Raw genomic sequence first — 21,893 nt, 5'->3', positions numbered from 1 at the left:
GTGGCTTCCTGTCCTGACCTAGCCCCGCGTCCTGACAGAGGAGAAGGAAGTGTCCTCAGGCTGCGGTGGGGGGGGGGGGGGGCGGGGGATGGAGCCCCACCCCCTCCCACTGCAGGGAAGGCGCTGGGGGAGGGGTGGGGAGCGGCGGGCGCCCCAGGCCCGGCGCTCAGTTTAGAGCCTTCTCCCCGCAGCGCAGACTCGACACCACTTGGTTTGCCCCTCCCATTCACAAACTGGGAAACTGAGGTTGGGAGGAGCCCACAGAAGCGCAAGGCAGGACGCTTCTTGCAGCAGGGGCGGGCCTGCTCTCTGCTGGCCTCCCCGGGAATGCGCCTCCCCACCCGGCTCAGACCTGGCCAGGCGTTGAACCAAGCCTGCGGTGCACCGGCCGCAGGCGCCCCCTGCAGAGGCCACACTCAGCCGCGCCCGCAGGGAGAGAAAGCGGCCCCTCACAGAGGGCACAGCCTCAGCCTCCCTGAGCACCGGCCCGCTCGCCTGCCCGGTGTGGTTCACTGGGCCCCTTCTCCCCACGGCTGAGCCCAGCCAGGGCCGCCCTGCCACTTGGGCACCGAGTGGCTCATTCACAAGGAGCACAGCAACGTCTTAGAGGGGAAGGACTGTCCACCTGCTGCCTTCTCGCCAGCACGCCCCCCCCCCCAAGGTGCAGGTGGGGTTGCCCCCAGTCTGGCAGGAAAGCCAGCTCTTTGAACCTTTAGAGAGGTGACCGCCCCGCACAGGTAGGACCCGAATCCGAGGCTGCGCGCCCCCTCCCAAGTGTGGGTGGCTGTCCCCCTCCAGCCCCCAAGTGTCCCGGGCGCTGGGATCTAGCTCTCAGGTTCAGATGAAATTCCTGCCGCCGTCAGCTCTTCTGCGCGGAGGGCGGGCAGAGGTGGGGACCTGGTGGGGAGCGAGCAGCCCCCAGCATCCCCCCAGGGTCCACGGGCCGGGGCCAGGGTCGACCTCGGAGCGCCTCTAAGGGAGGACCATTTCAGGGGGCTGCGGTGCTGCGCCTCGGCTCAGCGTCTCTGGAAAAAGAGCGCCCTGGGACTGAGTCGGGGGTCTCGGTTTACGTGTGGGCTCTTGGGCGCATCACCTCAATGCCTAGCGAGAGGCGGGCAAGCAGAAAGCCTCTCGTGGCGGGTCAGAGCTCCGAGAACCGCCCAAACGCTGGTGGGCAGGAGACCGGGGAGGGGCGGCGGGCGGAGGGCACCCGGCGGCCCCTTTAAGCGGGGGCGGCGCGGGCAGGGCGCGGGCAGGGCGCGGGCGGGGGGCGGTGCGAGCCGCTGCCGCCGGGGCGGAGCCAGCGCCGAACCCGTCCCGGAGGCTCGAGACCCCGCCCCGCGCGGGCGATGCCGAACGGCGCGGCGGGCGGCGGGCGGCGGGGCGCGCAGAGGAGCGGGCCGCGGCGCGGAGGCGGCCGGAGCGCGGCCCCGCCATGGGCTTCCTGCACCAGCTGCAGCTGCTGCTCTGGAAGAACGTGACGCTGAAGCGCCGGAGCCCGGTGAGCGACCCCCCGCGCCGCGGGCCTGCGGGAGCCGGAGTCTGCGCGCACCGGGGCCGGCGGCGCGCTCCCCGCGCGCGCGTGCGGTGTCCCGGCCGGGCGCGCGCGGACCCCAGGCGGGCGGGGCGGCGGGTGGTCGCCCCTTCCACGCCTGCCCCTGCCGCTGCCCGCGCTCTGGCCTCCGGAGAGGGGGCTCGGCTGTACCCGGCCCGCCGCCCGCGTCCGCTGACATTCGTGGAGCTCGGCTGAGTCACGGGGCGGGCGCCCTCCGCAACGCGCTCTCCCGGGCCAGCCTCAGGACTGGAAGGTGGCCCCAGGCCCCTGGGGGCGCGGGAGACCCTGCTTCCCTGGGCAGAGGACCGGCTGGGAATCTGGATCTGGCTCAGAGGCGCTGCAGTCTCTGGGCCCAGCCCTGGCGCCCCTGCAGGGACCCTGTCCCTCCTCCGGGCGCAGCCCTCTGTCCTTGGACAGGCGCCTCTCCTCGCGCATATCCACTGGCCCTTGCTCACGGGCTTGCACTGCGTCCTTGCTGTGCCTGCCTCGGCCAGCCTGGACCCTGCTTCACGCTTTTGTCCTTTGGGGCCGTCCTCCCTGAAGCGGTCCACTCTCCACTCCCCCCACTTGGCCTCCCCCCCGGGACTGGGTCCTGTGACCACCATGCTCCCCAGCTCTCTGCCCTGTACTCAGGGGCTGAAGCTCTGGTGAGGAGCGGGGCTGGGCTGGTATGGGTGTCACCACGCTGACCGCCACTGCTCTGGCCTTGGGAAGGGCAGGGGCGTCTGCTGGCCTGCCTAGCTGACACCAGCCACATCACAGCAAGGCAGCAAGCCATGGGCAGCTTGGGTTCCTGACGGGACACCGGGGATTTTTCAGGATGGGGCTCAGGGCGGGTTGGGGTCTGGAGATGGAACCTGAGGTGGCGGCATCTTCCTGCTTCTCTGGGGTTTGGGGGCTCCTGTCCCACCTGGCCCTGGGGCCCCTTGAGCTGACCAGCTCCTGCCTGCCCGAGAGGGGTTTCAAAGTGCACAGCGGGAAACCCAGACCTGCAGATGGGCAGGGTAGCCGTCATCACCCTGGCCTGGCAGGATTCCCCTGGGCACCTGGCCCTGGCAGGGAGCCAGGCTTGTGTTTGCTCCCTGCCCGCGGCGCCCAGGCTGACTGGTGCTGGGCTCATGGATCAGACCTGCAGCCTCTGGCGCTGCTTCCCCGCCGCAGGTTTTGGGTCACCGGGGCCAGCAGGGCGGGGCCCGGGGAGGGATTGAGACTGGACGTGGGCATGCGTCACTGTCACCCCCGAATTCCTGACAGGGAGGATGGGAGCTGGGAGCAGAGGCTCCAGTGAGGGCCCCAGCATCTCCTGGGCACCCCAGGGCTCAGGGACGTGGGCACCTGGCAAGCAGGGGGAGGTGCCCACTGACCTTCACCCAGGAGTAGCCCCCGCATGTCAGGCTGGGCCTCCCCAGAGCCTTCCTTGCCCCTCCCCATGGCGCCCCCAGAGAGGGCTGGGCTTGTGGAGGTCCTTGGCCTGTGGCCACAGGACAGCAGGAATTCTTCCTCCAGGGTGGCTGAGGCCTTGCTGCGCTCATGCCGGGGGCTGGGGCAGGCCAGGTGGCAGGCGCACTCCTCCACTTTTCCAGGAGGGTCTTGGGCGTCACGGTTGGCTCCCTGGACTTGGCTGGCAGAGGGTCTGGCATGTGTGCTGCGTGCCTCGCTGAGGGTGCGTATGTACCCTGGGGGAAGCCTGGGCTGGGGGATAGGAACCAAGGATCTCTGTGCCCGGCTTGCTCCATCTTCCCAAGTTCTGTGCCTCGGTTTCTCCATCTGTCGGTGTGGACCTAGGTCTGGATAGCAGTCTGTCCTGGGGCTTCTGGCTGCTCCTGGTGGGGGGACCAGGTCCTTGGAGTCAGGGGCAGCGCCTCCGTCCTCAGGCCTCACCTGTTCTCTTCTGGATGCAGCGGGAGGGGCCCGGTGGGGACACACGGGGCACTGGCCCATCTCCAGCGACAGGGGTCTGACCACCTTGCAGGCCGCTGGGTGGGGTGCCCAGGTGGGGCTGAACCTGCACTGCCTGTCGTAACCAGATGCCCCTCTGGCCACCCGCCCGCCAGGCAGGCCTCCCTCCTCCCAGCAGCTCGTGTGCGGCCGTTGCTATAGCAATGAGGAGGCAGCAGGCCTGCTGCTGCAGTTACTGGCGGAGGTGCCCGGTGGCAGGGCGGGGGTGGGTGGGGCCGGCTCAGCGGCCGTGACCCCAACCGCGCTGGGTGTGCACGCGGCAGGCGCCTGTCCTGGTCCATGATGCCTCCTGGGCTGGCCCCGGGCTGGCTGCTGGCTCGGGGCGGGGGTGGAGGCTGGCACGGGCTGGGGCGGGCATGGGGTGCAGACACACAGCAGGGTGTTCCACACCACAGAGCCCTATTGTCCACCCAGTACACACAGCAGCATCTGGCCCCGCCCGGGGGGACCGGGGCTTGGGCGCTGGGCCAGCGAGTGCGCCGCTGGGTCAGCGCTCTGCAGAGTGTTTGAGGTGAGGGGTGAGGCTGAAGGAGTCTTGGTGCGTCTGCAGAGGCTCAGCAGGGGAGGGGTCAGCACGTGCCCTCAGGTGGGCCAGGGCCCCCCAAAGCGCAGCCAGCCCAAGGGCCTCCTCCTCCTTCCACTGCGCCCTCCCTGAGCCAGGAGGGGTGCAGGTGGGAATAGAGGGAAGTCTGGACCCCGGGCACTTCTTCCCGCTCCAGGCGGGTCCCAGCAGGGCTCACCTCGGAGCTCAGCCTGCAGCCGAGTCGCCCTGGGAACCCTGATCAGAGGCCCCAGGCAGGCAGGGCTGCACCCACCTGAGCCACCTAGGGGAGGGGGGCCAGGGCAGAAGGCACCTGTGTGTCAGGGCCAGGGGGCCTTCACAGGGGGCCTCACCTTCCTAGGCCTTTTCCAGGCGGGGAGATTGATGACGCTACGGCTGCAGGGAGGAGGGCTGAGTCCGGGGGAGGGTGGGAGTCGCAGGCCACTCCAGACTTTCAGATCTTGCCCAGGCGGCCCTGCAGGCAGGCGAGGAGCTGGGCGACGGACCTGTGGGTCCACGTGGGCCACAAGCCGCTTGATTTGTCCCTGCCAGCCTTCAGTGACCACATCTGGACTGGGTGTGGAGACCCAGTCGCTTGAGCCAGAGAACACTGATCCTCTTGCTCCTCAAAGAGGTTCTGGAAGGAAGGGGCTGTGATCTTTGTGGCCTTGGGGGGCCTGGGTGGACCTGTGGCCCCTGGGGGGGCACGCAGGGTCCAGTGGGGCTGGGCTGGCCCTGGTCTGTGAGGGCGAGGGGAGTTTGGGTGTGTCCTGTCGTGCCCTGGGCAGCTGGCCTCACTCCGCCCACCCTTTCCAGTGGGTCTTGGCCTTCGAGATCTTCATCCCGCTCGTCCTGTTTTTCATCCTGCTGGGGCTTCGGCAGAAGAAGCCCACCATCTCTGTGAAGGAAGGTGAGGGGCTTCTGGGGGCCCAGCCGGGAGGGGCGGGCAGGCGGCCCTCACGGCGTCTTGCACACCCATGCGTGTGCACACGGCTCCTCCCAGCACAGGGGTGCCCGTCCCCCGCCGCGGCCCCACACCCTGCGCCTGGCCGGGCTGGGGAGACTGCGGCGCTGGGTCTCACTGTCTCCTCTGTTCTGTTCTGCCCCCCCCCCCCCCCCCGCATGGTGTCTGCCCTCCTCCCGGGCCTGCATGCAGTCTGTAAGTGTGCGGTCGCCTCCCTGCTGGCCCGGGCACCCTCGGGAGCCCTGTGGGGCCTCCTGGTGAAGCTTGCGCCCTCCCCCGCCCCTCGCTTGTGCTAACGGCGTCTCCTGGACAGCTGGGTCTTGCAGGGCCCCTGCCTGCTGTCAGGAACAGCTGGCTCGGTGGGGTGGGGGTGGGGTGGTGGGAGGTCAAGGCTGGAGCCCCCTAGACCTCAGTGGCTCCCCGGTCAGGCTCCCTGGTGTCAGCCAGGGTGGGGTTGCCTGGCCCTGCCGAGCAGGGCTGCAGCACCTGGCCGCTGTCCACTCAGACCTAGGGGGCTCCTGCATTCACTCTACTAACCAGCTGGCCAGAGAGGTCAGAGGTCACTGCCCAGGAGGGGCCCCTGAGCCCTGGGGGGGAAGCACAGCGCTGATTTCGGCTGGCGGAGGGAAGAGGGACGCTCTGGCAGTTGTGGGGAAGGGATGGTGAGATGCCCTTTGACCTCTGACCTGCCGGGGTCATCTGCAATAGAACACTTCAGCCGTCTGTTTCCTGTCTGCTGCCTGCAGCTGCTTTTCTTTCTGAGTTTCTCTAAATCTCTCTTCTCGGCCTCTGTCTCTTCCCCCCCCCGCCCCGACCCCGTCCCTCCCCGGCCCTGGGCCCTCTCGCCTGCCCCCCAGCCTTCTACACGGCGGCGCCCCTCACCTCCGCCGGCATCCTGCCGGTCATGCAGTCGCTGTGCCCCGACGGCCAGCGGGACGAGTTCGGCTTCCTTCAGTACGCCAACTCCACGTGAGTGCCCCGCCCCCGGCTGCCCCACCCCGGGCCTGGGCCCCGCCCCCAGATTCCCCGCCCCGGGCCCCGACCCCCGGCTGCCCACTCCGGGCCTGGCGGCCTGCGGGTGACGGCCAGCGTTGCTGCAGGGTCACACAGCTGCTGGAGCGCCTCAACCGCGTGGTGGAGGAGGGCAACCTGTTTGACCCGGCGAGGCCCAGCCTGGGCTCGGAGCTGGAGGTGCTGCGCCAGCACCTGGAGGCCCTCAGCGCCGGCCCGGACCCCTGGGACGGCCCCGCTGCCCGACCTGCAGGTGTGCCCCGGGGCGGGCCGGAGGTCAGCAGGGTTTGAAGCAGGGCTCAGGCGCTTCCTGCTGCAGGCCCCACGTCCACACCCCTGCCCAGCGCTCACCAGGCGCCCGCTCCCCTTCACTGTGGCCCAGCCACAGTAGGAGCTGCTGGGAGCTCAGCTCGGAGGCCCTCTGGGGCACTCTGGCCCTGGGTGGGGCCGGCCTTCAGCCCCGTCCATCTGTCTGTCCAGTGTCCTCCTTCTCTCTGGACTCGGTGGCCAGGGACAGGCGGGAGCTGCGGCGCTTCCTGACGCAGAACCTGTCGCTGCCTGACAGTGCGGCCCGAGCCCTGCTGGCCGCCCAGGTGGACCTGCCCGAGGTGAGGGCTGCGAGCCTCAGTGGGACGCCTGTGTCTTCTCCTGGGAGCCCCCTGCCCTGGCCCTCCCCTGGCTCCCATGGGGGTGCAGGACTCTGTGTCTGCTCCTGGGGGAGCCCCCAACCTGGCCCCCTGCCCTGGCGCTCTGCTGACTCCCATGGGGGTGCAGGGCTGGAGCCCCAGCTGAGCCACGACCCCTCGCGCTCAGGTCTACCGCCTGCTCTTCGGCCCTTCGCCTGGCCTGGACGGAGGGTCAGGGCCCCCCAGGAATCAGCAGCCCCTGTTCCGGATGGAGGTGAGGGGCACACGCTGCCTTCTTCTGGGTGAAGAGAGGGCTCTCCTGGAGGGTGAGGGGTCCCCTGGAGGGTGAGGGGTCCCCTGGAGGGTGAGGGCTCCCCAGGAGGGTGAGGGGTCCCCTGGAGGGTGAGGGGTCCCCAGCAGGATGAGGGCTCCCCTGGAGTTGGTGCCTGTCATGGGGAGGCAGGGTGGGAATGCGTCTCTATCCCTCCCCCTGCCCCCATCTGCTGTTGCAGGACCTGGGTGGTCTCGAACCCGGCCCGCTGGGTGGGGCAGGGTGAGGCTCTGGGCTGTCTGGGCCAGGCCTTTGGTGTCCTCTTGGCTGGGGCGCCTTTTCAGCTGTTCCCTTGCACCCTGCCCCCAGGAGCTGCTGCTGGCTCCTGCCCTCCTAGAGCAGCTCACGTGCATGCCAGGCTCCAGGGAACTGGGCCGGGTCCTCACTGTGCCCCGGGGTCAGCAGACAGCGCTGCAGGGTTATCGGGACGCGGTCTGCAGAGGGCAGGCTGTGGCGCGTGCCCACCGCTTCTCGGAGCTGGCTGCTGAGCTCCGGAACCAACTGGATGCAGCCAAGATCGCCCAGCAGGTGAGGCCTGTCCGCCAGCCAGCCTGCGGATCTGGCACCTGGGCGGGGGGAGGGGGGCGGCGGCGTGCCAGGGCTCCTGGGCATTACCGGGAGTGCCTGGGCCTGGGGCTGTGCTCGGCTGTCCTTGGGTCCCCCGCCCCGGGCCTTCAGTCCGGCCTTTCTCCCTGTGCCTGGCCGGCGCTCCCTGACCCCCAGGCTGCTTCCCTGCTCGCCTCCTGTGTCTCCTGCGGGTGTCCTCCCTGTTGCACGCTGACCTCAGCCACCCCTGCAGAGCAGCCCCCAGACCCCGCGCCCCCCCCCGGGCCTGCATCTGCCCACTCACCCTGTTTCCCCGCAGCTGGGCCTGGACGGCCCCAATGGCTCTGCCGACCCGCAGCGGCCACCACCCCCGCCGCGGCTGCAGGCGCTCCTGGAGGACCTGCTGGATGCCCAGAAGGTGCTGCGGGACGTGGACGTCCTCTCGGCCCTGGCCCTGCTGCTGCCCCAGGGCGCCTGCGCAGGCCGCGCTCCTGGGCCCGCAGCCAGCGGCCCTGGCGGGGCGGCCAACAGCACTGGGGCTGGGGCGGGCCCCGGCTCCAACAGCACGGCCGAGGAGGGGGCCCCGTCCGCTGCAGCCCCGGCCCCCTCGGACGCGCTGCAGGGCCAGTGCTCCGCCTTCGTGCAGCTCTGGGCCGGCCTGCAGCCCATCCTGTGTGGCAACAACCGGTAGGTGGGTGGCAGGGGGCAGGGGTGAGGAAGGCGGGGGGCGCTGGGCCTGCCCCCAGGCCTGGCTCTGACGCCCCCTCCCTGGTCCCGGCCCACGGTCCTCCACTCCCTGCCAATGGTTTGCCACCTGCACCCGCTTGGAAGCCCCTCGCCCACCCCTCCCTGCCGGTGCCCTGTCCCACGAGTCTCGCCTGCTTGCCCCAGCACCATCGAGCCCGAGGCGCTGCGAAGGGGCAACATGAGCTCCCTGGGCTTCACGAGCAAGGAGCAGCGGAACCTGGGCCTCCTCGTGCACCTCATGACCAGCAACCCCAAGATCCTGTACGCACCCGCGGGCTCCGAGGCAGACCGTGTCATTCTCAAGGTTTGCACCTCGGGCTGCCCGTGTCCTCTGGGGCGGGAACTGAGGGAGCTGGGCAGAGGCTTCTGCAGGCTGGGGGTGGCGGTGGGGGGGCGGTGGGTGGTAGAATTGGCACGAGAGGGGTGCAGCCGTGGCTCTTGAGAACTCCAGGGCTTGGCTCTCTGGGTAAGGGGACCTGTGAGCAAGTTCTAGGTACAGGGGCACTTTGAAGGATGGCCGAGCATGGCCAGGGCTGGGCAGCACTGGTGAGGAGAGAGGAGGGCCACAGGCAGAAACCGTCCAGAGCATTGTCCAGGGCAGGGCAGCTGCGTGGTTTGGGACCAGCTGAGGGCACAGTGTCTGTGGCCCTCCCAGGTTGCAGTCTGGAAGAAGTAGAAACCAGGGCTGGAGATGGCCCAGGAAGGGGATTGGCTGTGGAGGGCGTCTCTAGGATGAGCACGGGGGAAGATAAAAGCCAAGTGTCAGGGCCACTCAAGAGATACGTGGAGAGGTCCCACAAAGGGGCGAGCAAGACACCGCTGGTGGCAGGGGCTGGGGAGGCTGTGCTTTCCTGGGAGCCGGGCAGAGGGGGTTTCAGAGGAGGCGCTGAGCAGGGGCCTGGGAGGGGAGGGCATGGAGCTTCCAGGGGCCATTTGGCCAGACCTAGATTGGTGGTTGGTGGGGACTGGCCAGTGGGTGGCCTCCAGCCATGGAGGGAGGTAAGGAGTGAGAACGCCCCTTGCTGGCTGGGGTCCTTCCATGAGCCCCATGCCCTGCCCTCGCCCTCTGCAGGCCAATGAGACCTTCGCCCTTGTAGGCAACGTGACTCACTACGCCCAGGTGTGGCTCAACATCTCGGCAGAGATCCGCAGCTACCTGGAGCAGGGAAGGCTGCAGCAACACCTGCGCTGGCTGCAACAGGTGCTGGGGGGCTGGGCTGGGTGTGGCAGGGACCCACCTTGGCCAGCCCAGGCCACCCTCTGAACCGGTCTCCCCCTCCCCCAGTACGTGGCCGAACTGCGGCTGCACCCGGAGGCACTGAGGCTGTCGCCTGAGGAGCTGCCGCCTGCCCTGCGCCAGGACAACTTCTCACTGCCCAACGGCTCAGTCCTCCTGCAGCAGCTGGACACCATCGACAATGCGGCCTGCGGCTGGATTCAGTTCATGTCCAAGGTGGGTGGGCGGGCCCCGCGGGGCCCTGCGGGTGCCCAGGTCGCCTCTCATGACGCCGCTCTTCTAGGTGAGTGTGGACATCTTCAAGGGTTTTCCAGATGAGGAGAGCATTGTCAACTACACCCTTAACCAGGCCTACCAGGATAATGTCACCGTGTTCGCTAGTGAGCCAGCCCCCTGGGCAGGTCCCCAGCCTGGGTCCCCCGCCTCTCCCCTTCCCGTCCAGTAACCCGTTATGGTCAGTCACCGGCCCCGCCCCACCCTCGGCCCGCCCCGCCTGCCCGGCCCGGCCCCGCCCACCCGGCCCCACCCCCACCCTCGGCCCCCCGCCCTCCCTCTCCCTTCCTCGGCCCCGCCCCTCAGCTCCCCTTCCTCCGCCCCACCCCTCCTCCTGTCCCAGGTGTGATCTTTCAGACCCGCAAGGACGGTTCCTTGCCGCCCCACGTGCACTACAAGATCCGCCAGAATTCAAGCTTCACGGAGAAAACCAACGAGATCCGCCGGGCCTACTGGCGGCCGGGGCCCAACACCGGCGGCCGCTTCTACTTTCTATATGGCTTCGTCTGGATCCAGGGTGAGGGCCGACCCTGGGGCCACGGGGGGCCGCGGGGGCCGGAGCGCAGCCTTTGCTGACCGCCGTCCTCTTGCTCCTCCCACCCGCAGACATGATGGAGCGCGCCATCATCGACACCTTCGTGGGCCACGACGTGGTGGAGCCGGGCAACTACGTGCAGATGTTCCCTTACCCCTGCTACACGCGGGACGAGTGAGTGCAGGCGAGCGCTGGGCGAGCGCTGGGCGCCGCGTCCGCGGGCCTCTGCCTCGCGCCCCTCCCTCGCCTCACGCCCCTCCCTCGCCTCACGCCCCTCCCTCCCCCCAGCTTCCTCTTTGTCATCGAGCACATGATGCCGCTCTGCATGGTGATTTCCTGGGTCTACTCTGTGGCCATGACCATCCAGCACATTGTGGCCGAGAAGGAGCACCGGCTGAAGGAGGTGGGGGAGATGGGAGGTGGGGAGGGGAGGGATGGCGGTGGGGGGATGGAGACAGGCGAGAGGTGGAGAGGAGGGCAGGTGGGGGCAGCGTGGGCAGCCCTCCCTCCCCAGGCTGAGTGCCCTGCCGCCCTCGCGCAGGTGATGAAGACCATGGGCCTGAACAATGCGGTGCACTGGGTGGCCTGGTTCATCACGGGCTTCGTGCAGCTCTCCATCTCGGTGACGGCGCTGACCGCCATCCTCAAGTACGGCCAGGTCCTGGCGCACAGCCACGTGCTCATCATCTGGCTCTTTCTGGCTGTCTACGCCGTGGCCACCATCATGTTCTGGTGAGCGCTGTGTGGCCGCGCGGGCGGGCGGGGGCTTGCTTCGAGTGAGGATCCGGGACCGGGGGTGGTTGACGGCCCGTGGCCCCGCCTGCCCCCAGCTTCCTGGTGTCTGTGCTGTACTCCAAGGCCAAGCTGGCCTCGGCCTGCGGTGGCATCATCTACTTCCTGAGCTACGTGCCCTACATGTACGTGGCTATCCGTGAGGAGGTGGCCCACGACAAGATCACCGCCTTCGAGAAGTGCATCGCGGTGAGGGTCATCGGGGTGGCCCAGGCTTGGGGGTGTCCGGCCTCCTTTCCTGCACTGACACTGCTGTCTCCTCAGTCCCTGATGTCCACGACGGCCTTTGGCCTGGGTTCCAAGTACTTTGCTCTGTACGAGGTGGCGGGCGTGGGCATCCAGTGGCACACGTTCAGCCAGTCTCCTGTGGAAGGGGATGACTTCAACCTGCTCTTGGCTGTCACCATGCTGATGGTAGATGCGGTCGTCTATGGGGTGCTCACGTGGTACATAGAGGCTGTACACCCAGGTACCGAGCCCTTTGGAGGGGAGGGGAATAGGAGAAGGGGGCTGCCTCTAGGGGGACACATGGCCTGGGGGGACAGTGACCCCAGGCCCTGGGTCAGAATCCCCTCTCCCCATAGGCATGTACGGGCTGCCCCGGCCCTGGTACTTCCCACTGCAGAAGTCCTACTGGCTGGGCAGCGGGCGGACGGAGGCATGGGAGTGGAACTGGCCGTGGGCTCGCGCCCCCCGCCTCAGCGTCATGGAGGAGGATCAAGCCTGTGCCATGGAGAGCCGGCGCTTGGGTGAGTGGGCACCAGGGTGGGCACTGGGGCAGTTGCTGACTTTGGGGGGGCTGGGGACAGCCCTGGTGCTGACTCTAAGCCCCGGTGCAGAGGAGACACGGGGCATGGAAGAGGAACCCACCCACCTGCCGTTGGTGGTCTGCGTGGACAAGCTCACCAAAGTCTATAAGAACGACAAGAAGCTGGCTTTGAACAAGCTGAGCCTCAACCTCTATGAGAATCAGGTCGTGTCCTTCCTGGGCCACAACGGGGCTGGAAAGACCACTACCATGTGCGTGTTGGTGGGTGGGTGGCAGGGAGGGCTCCCGGCAGGAGGCGGGGCTGTGACCTCACCTGTCTGCCCAGGTCTATCCTCACTGGCCTGTTCCCACCAACGTCGGGCTCGGCCACCATCTACGGGCACGACATCCGCACCGAGATGGACGAGATCCGCAAGAACCTGGGCATGTGTCCCCAGCACAACGTGCTCTTCGACCGGCTCACGGTGGAGGAGCATCTCTGGTTCTACTCCAGGCTCAAGAGCATGGCCCAGGAGGAAATCCGCAAGGAGATGGACAAGTGGGTGGGGCTTGGGTGGGTCGAGAGGCTGCAGGCAGCAGCACCCGCTGCTCCCACGGCTCACCTCCCATCCACCCTCAGGATGATCGAGGACCTGGAGCTCTCCAACAAACGGCACTCGCTGGTGCAGACACTGTCTGGCGGCATGAAGCGCAAGCTCTCGGTGGCCATCGCCTTCGTGGGCGGCTCCCGGGCCATCATCCTGGATGAGCCCACGGCCGGCGTGGACCCATATGCGCGCCGTGCCATCTGGGACCTGATCCTGAAGTACAAGCCGGGTGAGCGGATGCCGAGGGTAGGGAGAGTGGGCCCCTGCCTGGCCCCACCTGGCTGCTCCTCTGATCCCCGTCTCCCCCAGGCCGCACCATCCTCTTGTCCACCCACCACATGGATGAGGCTGACCTGCTTGGGGACCGCATTGCCATCATCTCCCACGGGAAGCTCAAGTGCTGCGGCTCGCCGCTATTCCTCAAGGGCGCCTACGGGGATGGCTATCGCCTCACGCTGGTCAAGCGGCCTGCCGAGCCCGGGGGCCCCCAAGGTCTGTGCGGAAGCCACCTGCCCCAGACCCCTCCTCAAGACCAGTGAGGTTGAGGGGCTGGGCTCTCCACCATTGCCCAGTGGGCCCAGGGTGCTGGTTGGGCCTGGCCCACCCTCTCCCCCAGCCCCTGAGCGAAGCCCTCCCTAACTTCCCAGAGCCAGGGCTGACAGCCAGCCCCCCAGGTCTGGCCCAGCTGAGCAGCTGCTCCGAGTCCCAGGTTTCCCAGTTCATCCGCAAACACGTGGCCTCCTGCTTGCTGGTCTCAGACACCAGCACCGAGCTCTCCTACATCCTGCCCAGCGAGGCCGCCAAGAAGGGGGCCTTTGAGCGCCTCTTTCAGGTGCGTGAGTCCGGGCTGGGCTGATGGAGGAGGTGGGACTCTGGGCAGAGGTCTGTAGGAAATGGGGGCGGCCAAGGAGGTGTGTTCAGCATAAGAGCCCAGAACCCTGGTCTCAGGGGCGTGGCCAGCAGAGGAGCGTGATGGGGCGGGGCCAGCAGAGGGGTGGGACTGGTGGAGGAGGCAGGACTGGGATCGGGGGTGGGGCCAGAAGAGGGGGCGGGGCTGCAGCAGAGGGGGCGTGGCAGGGGAGGGACCAGCGGAGGGGTGAGACTGGTGGAGGAGGCAGGACTGGGCTCGGGGGGCGGGTCTGGGGCGGGGCCAGTAGAGGAGGCGGGGCTGCCCAAGAGGGGGGCCTCACACAGCTCTTTCTCAGCACCTGGAGCTCAGTTTGGACGCGCTGCACCTGAGCAGCTTCGGGCTGATGGATACGACGCTGGAGGAAGTGTTCCTCAAGGTGTCGGAGGAGGACCAGTCGCTGGAGAACAGTGAGGCAGGTGGGACTCCGGAGCTGCTGGTCAGCTCTGCCCCCATCCCCTGGCCCCGTCAGCTCTGAGCATGAGCCTGGGGTTGTCGCTCTTTCCCTGTCTCTGGAGGCCAAGGGTTTTAGGTGTAAACAGGGAGCAGGATGCCCCAGGGTCAGGCTGGGGCTGAGGCCTGGGGTGGGTGAGTGAGTGTGGAGGCTGGGGTTCCCAACAGGCCTGCAAGTGAAGGCTGCCCTGAGTCCCCATGCGTCTCCCCTGGCCCCTCTGCAGATGTGAAAGAGTCCAGGAAAGATGTGTTGCCGGGGGCTGCGGACCCGGTGTCGGGGGAGGGTCCTGCCGGCAACCTGGCGCGGTGCGCGGAGCTGGCCCAGTCGCAGGCGTCGCTGCAGTCCGCGTCCTCGGTGGGCTCTGCCCGTGGTGATGAGGGGGCCGGCTACACCGATGTCTACGGCGACTACCGCCCCCTCTGCGACAACTTGCAGGACCCTGACAATGTCAGCTTGCAAGGTGGGGGCTGTTGGGTACAGCTGGGAGGGTCCCTGGAGGGTGGAGCAGGCCCGTGCTCAGCTCCTGCCTCCCATGCAGAGGCGGAGGCGGAGACCCTCGCACGGGTTGGCCAGGGCAGCCGCAAGCTGGAGGGCTGGTGGCTGAAGGTGCGCCAGTTCCATGGGCTCCTGGTGAAGCGCTTCCACTGCGCCCGGCGCAACTCCAAGGCACTGTCCTCTCAGATCCTGCTCCCCGCCTTCTTCGTCTGCGTGGCTATGACTGTGGCACTCTCCGTCCCAGAGATCGGTACAGCTACCTGGCCAGGCACCTGGACATCCGCCTGCTCGGGAGCCACATGGCGGGGGGGCCTGGGTGTGGCAGCTGAGGCTGTTGGGCACACTCTGGGGTTTCGTTGGGGTGCAGACCCCAAGCTTGGGTCCCCTGTGGGTACTAGGAAGAGGGGACCCAGGCCTGCAGGTTGCTGGCAGGTTGTAGGAACTTGCTGAGGCTTCCCCATGTATCCCACCAGGCGACCTGCCCCCGCTGGTCCTGTCCCCCTCCCAGTACCACAACTACACGCAGCCCCGTGGCAACTTCATCCCCTACGCCAACGAGGAGCGCCGGGAATACCGGTGAGCCACCAGTGGGGGCCGCCATGGGGGGCAGGGGCTAGTGCGGGGGCTGGGGGCTGGTCCGACCCCCACCTGGACTCACTGTCTGCTTTCCCAGCTTGCGACTGTCCCCCGACGCTGGCCCCCAGCAGCTGGTGGGCACCTTCCGGCTGCCGTCAGGCGTGGGCGCCACCTGTGTGCTCAAGTCTCCGGCCAACGGCTCGCTGGGGCCCACGCTGAACCTGAGCAGCGGTGAGTCACGCCTGCTGGCCGCGCGGTTCTTCGACAGCATGTGCCTGGAGTCCTTCACACAGGGGCTGCCGCTGTCCAACTTTGTGCCGCCCCCGCCCTCGCCCGCCCCGTCCGACTCCCCCGTGACCCTGGACGAGGACCTGCTGCCCACCTCCGGGCCAGGTACTGGCTAGTGGGGCCGCCTGGGGCTCAGGAAAGCGGGGGCCGGGCTGACCATGTGCTCTGCCTGCAGAGAACTGGACATCGGCGCCCTCCCTTCCACACCTGGTACGGGAGCCCGTCCGCTGTACCTGCTCTGGGCAGGGCACCGGCTTCTCCTGCCCCGGCGGTGTGGGTGGGCATCCGCCCCAGATGCGGGTGGTCACGGGCGACATCCTGACCGACATCACCGGCCACAACGTCTCTGAGTACCTGCTCTTCACCTCTGACCGCTTCCGGCTGCACCGGTGAGCAGAGGGGAGGGGCGTGCCAGCCATGGATGGGGAGCAGACCCCCATTGCCCGCCTGGCCTCATGGGTGATTGGCTTGCCACCCAGGTACGGGGCCATCACCTTTGGCAACGTCCAGAAGTCCATCCCAGCCTCGTTTGGGGCCCGGGCCCCAGCTATGGTGCGGAGAATTGCAGTACGCCGGGCTGCCCAGGTGAGCCTCGCTTGGCCCCGGGCCCTGCCGCGTCCCACCCTCGCCCAACGTCTGCAGGGACGACAGGCTCTGGGGGGTCCCTGTGTGCCCCCGCAGGTTTTCTACAACAACAAGGGCTACCACAGCATGCCCACCTACCTCAACAGCCTCAACAATGCCATCTTGCGTGCCAACCTGCCCAAGAGCAAGGGCAACCCTGCGGCCTACGGTGGGTGAGCGGGATGGGCTGGGCGGGTGGGCTGGGCGGGTGGGCAGAGCAAGTCCTGAGGCCGCCCCTCGCTGCAGGCATCAGCGTCACCAACCACCCAATGAACAGGACGAGCGCCAGCCTCTCTCTGGACTACCTGTAGGTGCGGGCGGGGGTGGGCGCGGGCGCCGCCGCGGGGCCGCGTGCCGGGCAGGGCTGAGGGCCTCCTCGCCCCCAGGCTGCAGGGCACCGACGTGGTCATCGCCATCTTCATCATCGTGGCCATGTCCTTCGTGCCGGCCAGCTTCGTGGTCTTTCTGGTGGCCGAGAAGTCCACCAAGGCCAAGCATCTGCAGTTTGTCAGCGGCTGCAACCCCGTCATCTACTGGCTGGCCAACTACGTGTGGGACATGGTGTGCCCCCAGACCCCCGGCCGCCCCCCATGCCCCCGCCCCTCGCTGGGCCCCCCGTCCTGCCCTGGGGACCCTCACCCCTGCCCCCAGGCCTCTCCGCCTCTGGCCCCTCACCTGCCACCCCTGCTCTGGTAGCTGAACTACCTGGTCCCGGCCACCTGCTGCGTCCTCATCCTGTTCGTGTTTGACCTGCCGGCCTACACGTCCCCCACCAACTTCCCGGCCGTGCTCTCCCTGTTCCTGCTCTACGGGTAAGGGGGTGATGGCGGGGGCTGTGTGGGGGGTGATGGCAGACGGGGCTGCGCAGGGGGGCGGATGGCCCAGTGATGCCGCCTGGCTGCCGCCCACAGGTGGTCCATCACCCCTATCATGTACCCGGCCTCCTTCTGGTTCGAGGTCCCCAGCTCGGCCTACGTGTTTCTCATCGTCATCAACCTCTTCATCGGCATCACCGCCACCGTGGCCACCTTCCTGCTGCAGCTCTTTGAGCATGATAAGGTGGCCCGGGGTGGTGGGGTGGGGGGCGGCGGGGCTGAGGCTGTGCCCTGACACCCCCCCTGTGACCCTCCAGGACCTGAAGGTCGTCAACAGTTACCTGAAGAGCTGTTTCCTCATCTTCCCCAACTACAACCTGGGCCATGGGCTCATGGAGATGGCTTACAACGAGTACATCAATGAGTACTACGCCAAGATCGGTGAGGCTGCGGCTGACGGCACGGCCCCTGGGGAGGCGGGGCGAGAGGGCGCTCCCGAGGCCCCGGCCCTGAGCCAGCTGCCCCACAGGCCAGGTTGACAAGATGAAGTCTCCCTTCGAGTGGGACATCGTCACCAGGGGCCTGGTGGCCATGACCATCGAGGGCTTTGTGGGCTTCCTCCTGACCATCATGTGTCAGTACAACTTCCTGCGGCAGCCGCAGTGAGTGCCGGGGGCCCTGCGGGTGGGGGCGGGGCTGGGCGCTGCCCTCCGGCGTGGCCATGGCGTGTGGGCACTGGGCGGCGTCAGCCACGTGCTGCCCCTCCTGCCCCCCAGGCGCATGCCCGTGTCCACAAAGCCCGTGGAGGACGACGTGGACGTGGCCAGCGAGCGGCAGCGAGTTCTCAGGGGAGACGCCGACAATGACATGGTTAAAATCGAGAACCTGACCAAGGTGGGCCCTGGGCAGCTGGGGGCGGGGCCTGGGGTAGGCCGGGGCCCAGGCCGGAGGTTGGGGGGCCTGCTGAGCGGCCACCCCCTCACCTCCACCAGGTGTACAAGTCGCGGAAGATCGGCCGCATCCTGGCCGTGGACCGCCTGTGCCTGGGCGTGCGTCCTGGAGAGTGCTTCGGCCTCCTGGGTGTCAACGGCGCGGGCAAGACCAGCACCTTCAAGATGCTGACGGGCGACGAGAGCACGACGGGGGGCGAGGCCTTCGTCAACGGGCACAGGTGTGGGCGGGCCGGCGGGCGGGCGGGCGGCGGCGGCGGCCCTGGTGCTGACGGCGCTGTGTCCCCAGCGTGCTCAAGGACCTGCTCCAGGTGCAGCAGAGCCTCGGCTACTGCCCGCAGTTTGACGCCCTGTTCGACGAGCTCACGGCCCGAGAGCACCTGCAGCTGTACACGAGGCTCCGGGGCATCCCCTGGAAGGACGAGGCGCGGGTGAGGCGGGGAGGCGGGGAGGCGGCCGGCGTCGGGATGGGGAGGGGGCCCCTGACGTCCCCGTCACTCCCAGGTGGTGAAGTGGGCCCTGGAGAAACTGGAGCTGACCAAATACGCCGACAAGCCTGCCGGCACCTACAGCGGAGGAAACAAGAGGAAGCTGTCAACAGCCATCGCCCTCATTGGGTACCCAGCCTTCATCTTCCTGGTGAGCCCAGGGGTGGCACTGGGGGGAGGATGGGGGATGGGGAGAATGAGGGCTGGGGTGGGATGGGGAGGATGGGGATGGGATGGGATGGGGAAGATGGGGGATAGGGGAGGATGGGGGATGGGGGAGGATGGGGGATGGAGTGGCTTGGGGGTCAGGTACCCCAACCTTCGTCTTCCTGGTGAGCCCGGGGGTGGGATGAGGGTCAGTACCCAATCTTTGTGTTTTTGGTGAGCTGGGTGGGAAGCAGCTGGTGGGGCCAGCCGGGGTGGACGGGGTACAGTGGCTGAGCCTGGCACCACCCCCAGGACGAGCCTACCACAGGCATGGACCCCAAAGCCCGGCGCTTCCTCTGGAACCTCATCTTGGACCTCATCAAGACGGGGCGCTCAGTGGTGCTGACTTCACACAGGTCCGTCCCTGCCCCCGCTCCGCCCCCCCCACAGGCCCCCGCACTCCGTGCCAGCCTGTGGGTCTCGCCCATAGCATGGAGGAGTGTGAGGCACTGTGCACGCGGCTGGCCATCATGGTGAACGGGCGCCTGCGTTGTCTGGGCAGCATCCAGCATCTGAAGAACCGGTGAGCCCTGGGGGCAGGGGTCTGGGGGAAGGGGCACGGGGGGCGGGGCCTGGGGGGAGGGGCACGGGGGGCGGGGCCTGGGGGAAGGGGCACGGGGGCGGGGCCTGGGGGAAGGGGCACGGGGGGCGGGGTCTGGGGGAGTAGCACGGGGGCGGGGCCTGGGGGAAGGGGCACGGGGGGGCGGGGTCTGGGGAAGGGGCACGGGGGGGGGCACGGGGGGCGAGGGGGAGGGGTGGGCGCCCATGCAGACAGGGCCTCACCAGGGAGCCACAGGCTGTTGACGAGCCAGGCCAAGACTGGGCCCCTCTGCTGGCTGGGGTGTGGCCACGAGCCTGTCCCGCAGGTTCGGGGACGGCTACATGATCACGGTGAGGACCAAGAGCAGCCAGAACGTGAAGGACGTGGTGCGGTTCTTCAACAGGAACTTCCCGGAGGCCATCCTCAAGGTGGGCAAGGCCTGGGGGGTGGGAGGGGGCACCGCCCGAGCGGCCTCTGACCTCTGTGACCCCCAGGAGCGGCACCACACGAAGGTGCAGTACCAGCTCAAGTCCGAGCACATCTCGCTGGCTCAAGTGTTCAGCAAAATGGAGCAGGTGGTGGGCGTGCTGGGCGTCGAGGACTACTCGGTCAGCCAGACCACCCTGGACAACGTGAGTGCCCCGGGCTGGGGCCACCCTCCCCCCGGGCCGGCCCCCCGCCCACCCCCCTGCCCCTCCCACCAGGTGTTTGTGAACTTCGCCAAGAAGCAGAGCGACAACCTGGAGCAGCAGGAGACGGAGCCGCCCTCGGGCCTGCAGTCGCCGCTGGGCCGCCTGCTAAGCCTGTTCCGGCCGCGGCCTCCCCCCACTGAGCTGCGGGCGCTGGTGGCCGACGAACCCGAGGACCTGGACACGGAGGACGAGGGCCTCATCAGCTTTGAGGAGGAGAGGGTGAGCCGGGGGCTGGGGTCAGGGCCGCGGGCTGGCCAGGGGGCCGGGCTCGGGAGGGGCGGGGCCTCAGATCCCTGCTGTTGTGAGCTTGTGGGGCAGAGGGACCCACCTGATAGTCCGGAGTAGAGTGGACCTGGGAGGCCTGGGTGCAGTCAGGGGAGACAGACCACACCGACCTCCTAGCACCTTGGAAACGGAGGGCGTTTTGGATCCAGGCAGAGCTGAGGTGGGCGGAGCAGAGCCTGGAAACAGCAGCCACCGGCCTGGCAGGGGCAGACCAGGGGTTTGGGGGCGGGGGCGGGGGCGGCAGCACCGAGAGGCAGCTCGGGGCGGACAGAGGCGGGAGAGCCGGCGAGAGGGCCGGCCTGGGGCGGGCGCGGGCTCACACCCCCTTAGCCAGCCTGTCGCTGTCCACCAGGCCCAGCTCTCCTTCAACACGGACACGCTCTGCTGACCGCCGGAGTTGGGTCGAGGTTAGCAGTGGGAACAGAAGTCAGGCGGTGGCCGAGGCCCCACGTGTGCCCCCCCACCCCCACCCCGCGCCCACCTGCCAGGCCCTGGAGCGGGCGGTCCAGGACCAAGGGCTTCGGCCCCCTCCAGCCCCCCTCGGCCGTCGCACCGCCCTCCCCTCGTGCCAAAGGCCGGCCCGGCCCTGGGCTGCGCACACCCTCAGCCTGCTCTGCCTTAAAGCCTTGGGTTCTGGCCGGCCGCTGGCCTCTGCCCGTGCCCAGCTCTGCCCACCACTCCCAGGGCCGCGGGGTGCCCTGGGCTGCCAGGACCGTCCGACCTCTCCTGGCGGGACCTGGCGTCTCCACGGGCTGAGCTCTTAGACCCAGTTCGGATGGTGGCTGCTGCCGGCCTTGGGCTGAGGGGAGGGGTGGGTTCGGCCCCACCCAAGGCACCTATTTATTTTGCTTTAGGATAAGGCTCCCTCACCCTGGCTTCCTGCAGGGAGGCCGTTGTCGTGGACCGGGCAGTGGGCTGCCAGGGGCAGTGGGCCGGGCAGCAGGAGTGGAGAAGTTGGCCCCACTGGCCAGGCGAGGGGCCTGACCCCCTCCCCACCCCTCCTGCTGCCGTTGCCCTCCCCCCAGCTCCGCCCCCTGCCCTCCCACCTGGGAGCCAGACCTGTACATAGCGCACAGATGTTTGTTTTAAATAAATAAAAAAAGTCCATGCAAGCCGGTGTGTGTGAGGGGTGGGGTGCGGGGTGAAGGGGCCCACTGGATGCCAGGACACAGCACCTGCCCGCAGGCACCGGGCTCAGGCTGGGGGAAGAAGACGGGGTCAGCCTGGAGGAGGGGCTGGGCTCCTCTCCCCTCACTGTCCCTTCTAAGCAGAGCTGTCAGTGCTGCTGGGAAGGGCCCGCAGGCAGGGGCTCAAGAGAGACAAGTTTCCCCCAGACGTGAGGCCCTGCAGGGGCCCTGAAGGGGAAGGTGGGCAGCTGCACCGGCCCCTCCAGCGGCTGCTCTGCGGATGTGGCAGGGGTGGCGGGGAGGGTTTGACAATCCATGCGCCCCGGGGAGGTTGTGGTCCTATTAAGGTTGGTAAATGGGTTTGTTTTCACTTTTTTAAAAACATGGTAGGCATTTCAGACAACACAAGCAGATAGAAAGCATAGATGGCCTGTCTGTGTTTCTAGTGTCAGAGGTCATTCTGCAGGATGCACGCGTAGGTTCAGAGTCACAGGTATGAACGCATGGTATTTTCAGTTTGCTGGGTTTCTCTCTCCTTCTTGGCCCGGTTTGCTAGGGTCACCCTAACAGAGAACCACGACCAGGCAGCTTAAACACCAGACACCTGCTCTCTCACCCTCTGGGGCCCGAAATCCAAGATCGAGGTGCTGGCAGGTTGGATCCTCCTGAGGTCATGGGTGGTGAGAGCTCCCTGCTCTCCCAGCCGCTGGGGGTCTTGTGGCCGTCTCCAGTGTCCAGTAGGAGCATTGCCTGGTTCTCTGCCTCCAGCTCCACACAGGGATCTCCATCTGCATGTGTGAAGGTGTCCATATCTGCCCTTTTTATGGGGACATGGTCATACAGGGCTAACGCCCATTGCCATGACCTCATCTTGATCACCCTCATCTCCAGTCACATTCTGAGGGTGGGGGGTGGGGGGAGGACCCGAACGTGTGAATTAAGAGGGGGCAGCCATAACACCAGGAAACCTC

At 67.9% G+C, this 21,893-nt stretch overlaps 1 protein-coding gene across 1 annotated transcript; it reads left to right on the top strand.

Moving 5' to 3' along the window:
• Positions 1–1,333: 1,333 nt before the first annotated feature.
• On the top strand, positions 1,334–20,907 carry ABCA2 (ATP binding cassette subfamily A member 2). Its single transcript, XM_070456159.1, has 48 exons — positions 1,334–1,501; positions 4,872–4,965; positions 5,877–5,988; positions 6,120–6,283; positions 6,511–6,638; positions 6,844–6,930; positions 7,297–7,515; positions 7,853–8,220; positions 8,425–8,584; positions 9,353–9,481; positions 9,566–9,733; positions 9,801–9,897; positions 10,134–10,307; positions 10,397–10,499; positions 10,614–10,728; positions 10,867–11,057; positions 11,156–11,306; positions 11,382–11,586; positions 11,702–11,866; positions 11,957–12,137; positions 12,212–12,424; positions 12,506–12,702; positions 12,783–12,965; positions 13,121–13,305; positions 13,679–13,799; positions 14,058–14,294; positions 14,373–14,579; positions 14,803–14,905; positions 15,003–15,298; positions 15,369–15,582; positions 15,673–15,778; positions 15,875–15,986; positions 16,064–16,124; positions 16,204–16,378; positions 16,514–16,629; positions 16,729–16,876; positions 16,950–17,073; positions 17,162–17,294; positions 17,409–17,526; positions 17,625–17,803; positions 17,872–18,013; positions 18,087–18,221; positions 18,530–18,633; positions 18,708–18,800; positions 19,144–19,246; positions 19,313–19,450; positions 19,523–19,729; positions 20,148–20,907. Exons 1-48 carry the CDS (start codon positions 1,436–1,438, stop codon positions 20,181–20,183), a joined length of 7,263 nt encoding a protein of 2,420 aa, XP_070312260.1. The 5' UTR covers positions 1,334–1,435; the 3' UTR covers positions 20,184–20,907.
• Positions 20,908–21,893: the final 986 nt, after the last annotated feature.

Source organism: Odocoileus virginianus, chromosome 2 (genome assembly GCF_023699985.2).
Source record: "Odocoileus virginianus isolate 20LAN1187 ecotype Illinois chromosome 2, Ovbor_1.2, whole genome shotgun sequence".
NCBI classification, from domain to species: domain Eukaryota; kingdom Metazoa; phylum Chordata; class Mammalia; order Artiodactyla; family Cervidae; genus Odocoileus; species Odocoileus virginianus.
The sequence above is the reverse complement of the archived record's forward strand: the minus strand, read 5'-3'. Positions and strand labels throughout refer to the sequence as shown.

Coding starts and splice junctions, on each gene's coding strand:
- ABCA2 (XM_070456159.1), top strand. CDS start 1,436: ATGGGCTTCCTGCACCAGCTGCAGCTGCTGCTCTGGAAGAACGTGACG. Junction 9,898..10,133: donor TAATGTCACCGTGTTCGCTA/GTGAGCCAGCCC, acceptor CTCCTGTCCCAG/GTGTGATCTTTCAGACCCGC. Junction 15,779..15,874: donor CAGTACGCCGGGCTGCCCAG/GTGAGCCTCGCT, acceptor GTGCCCCCGCAG/GTTTTCTACAACAACAAGGG.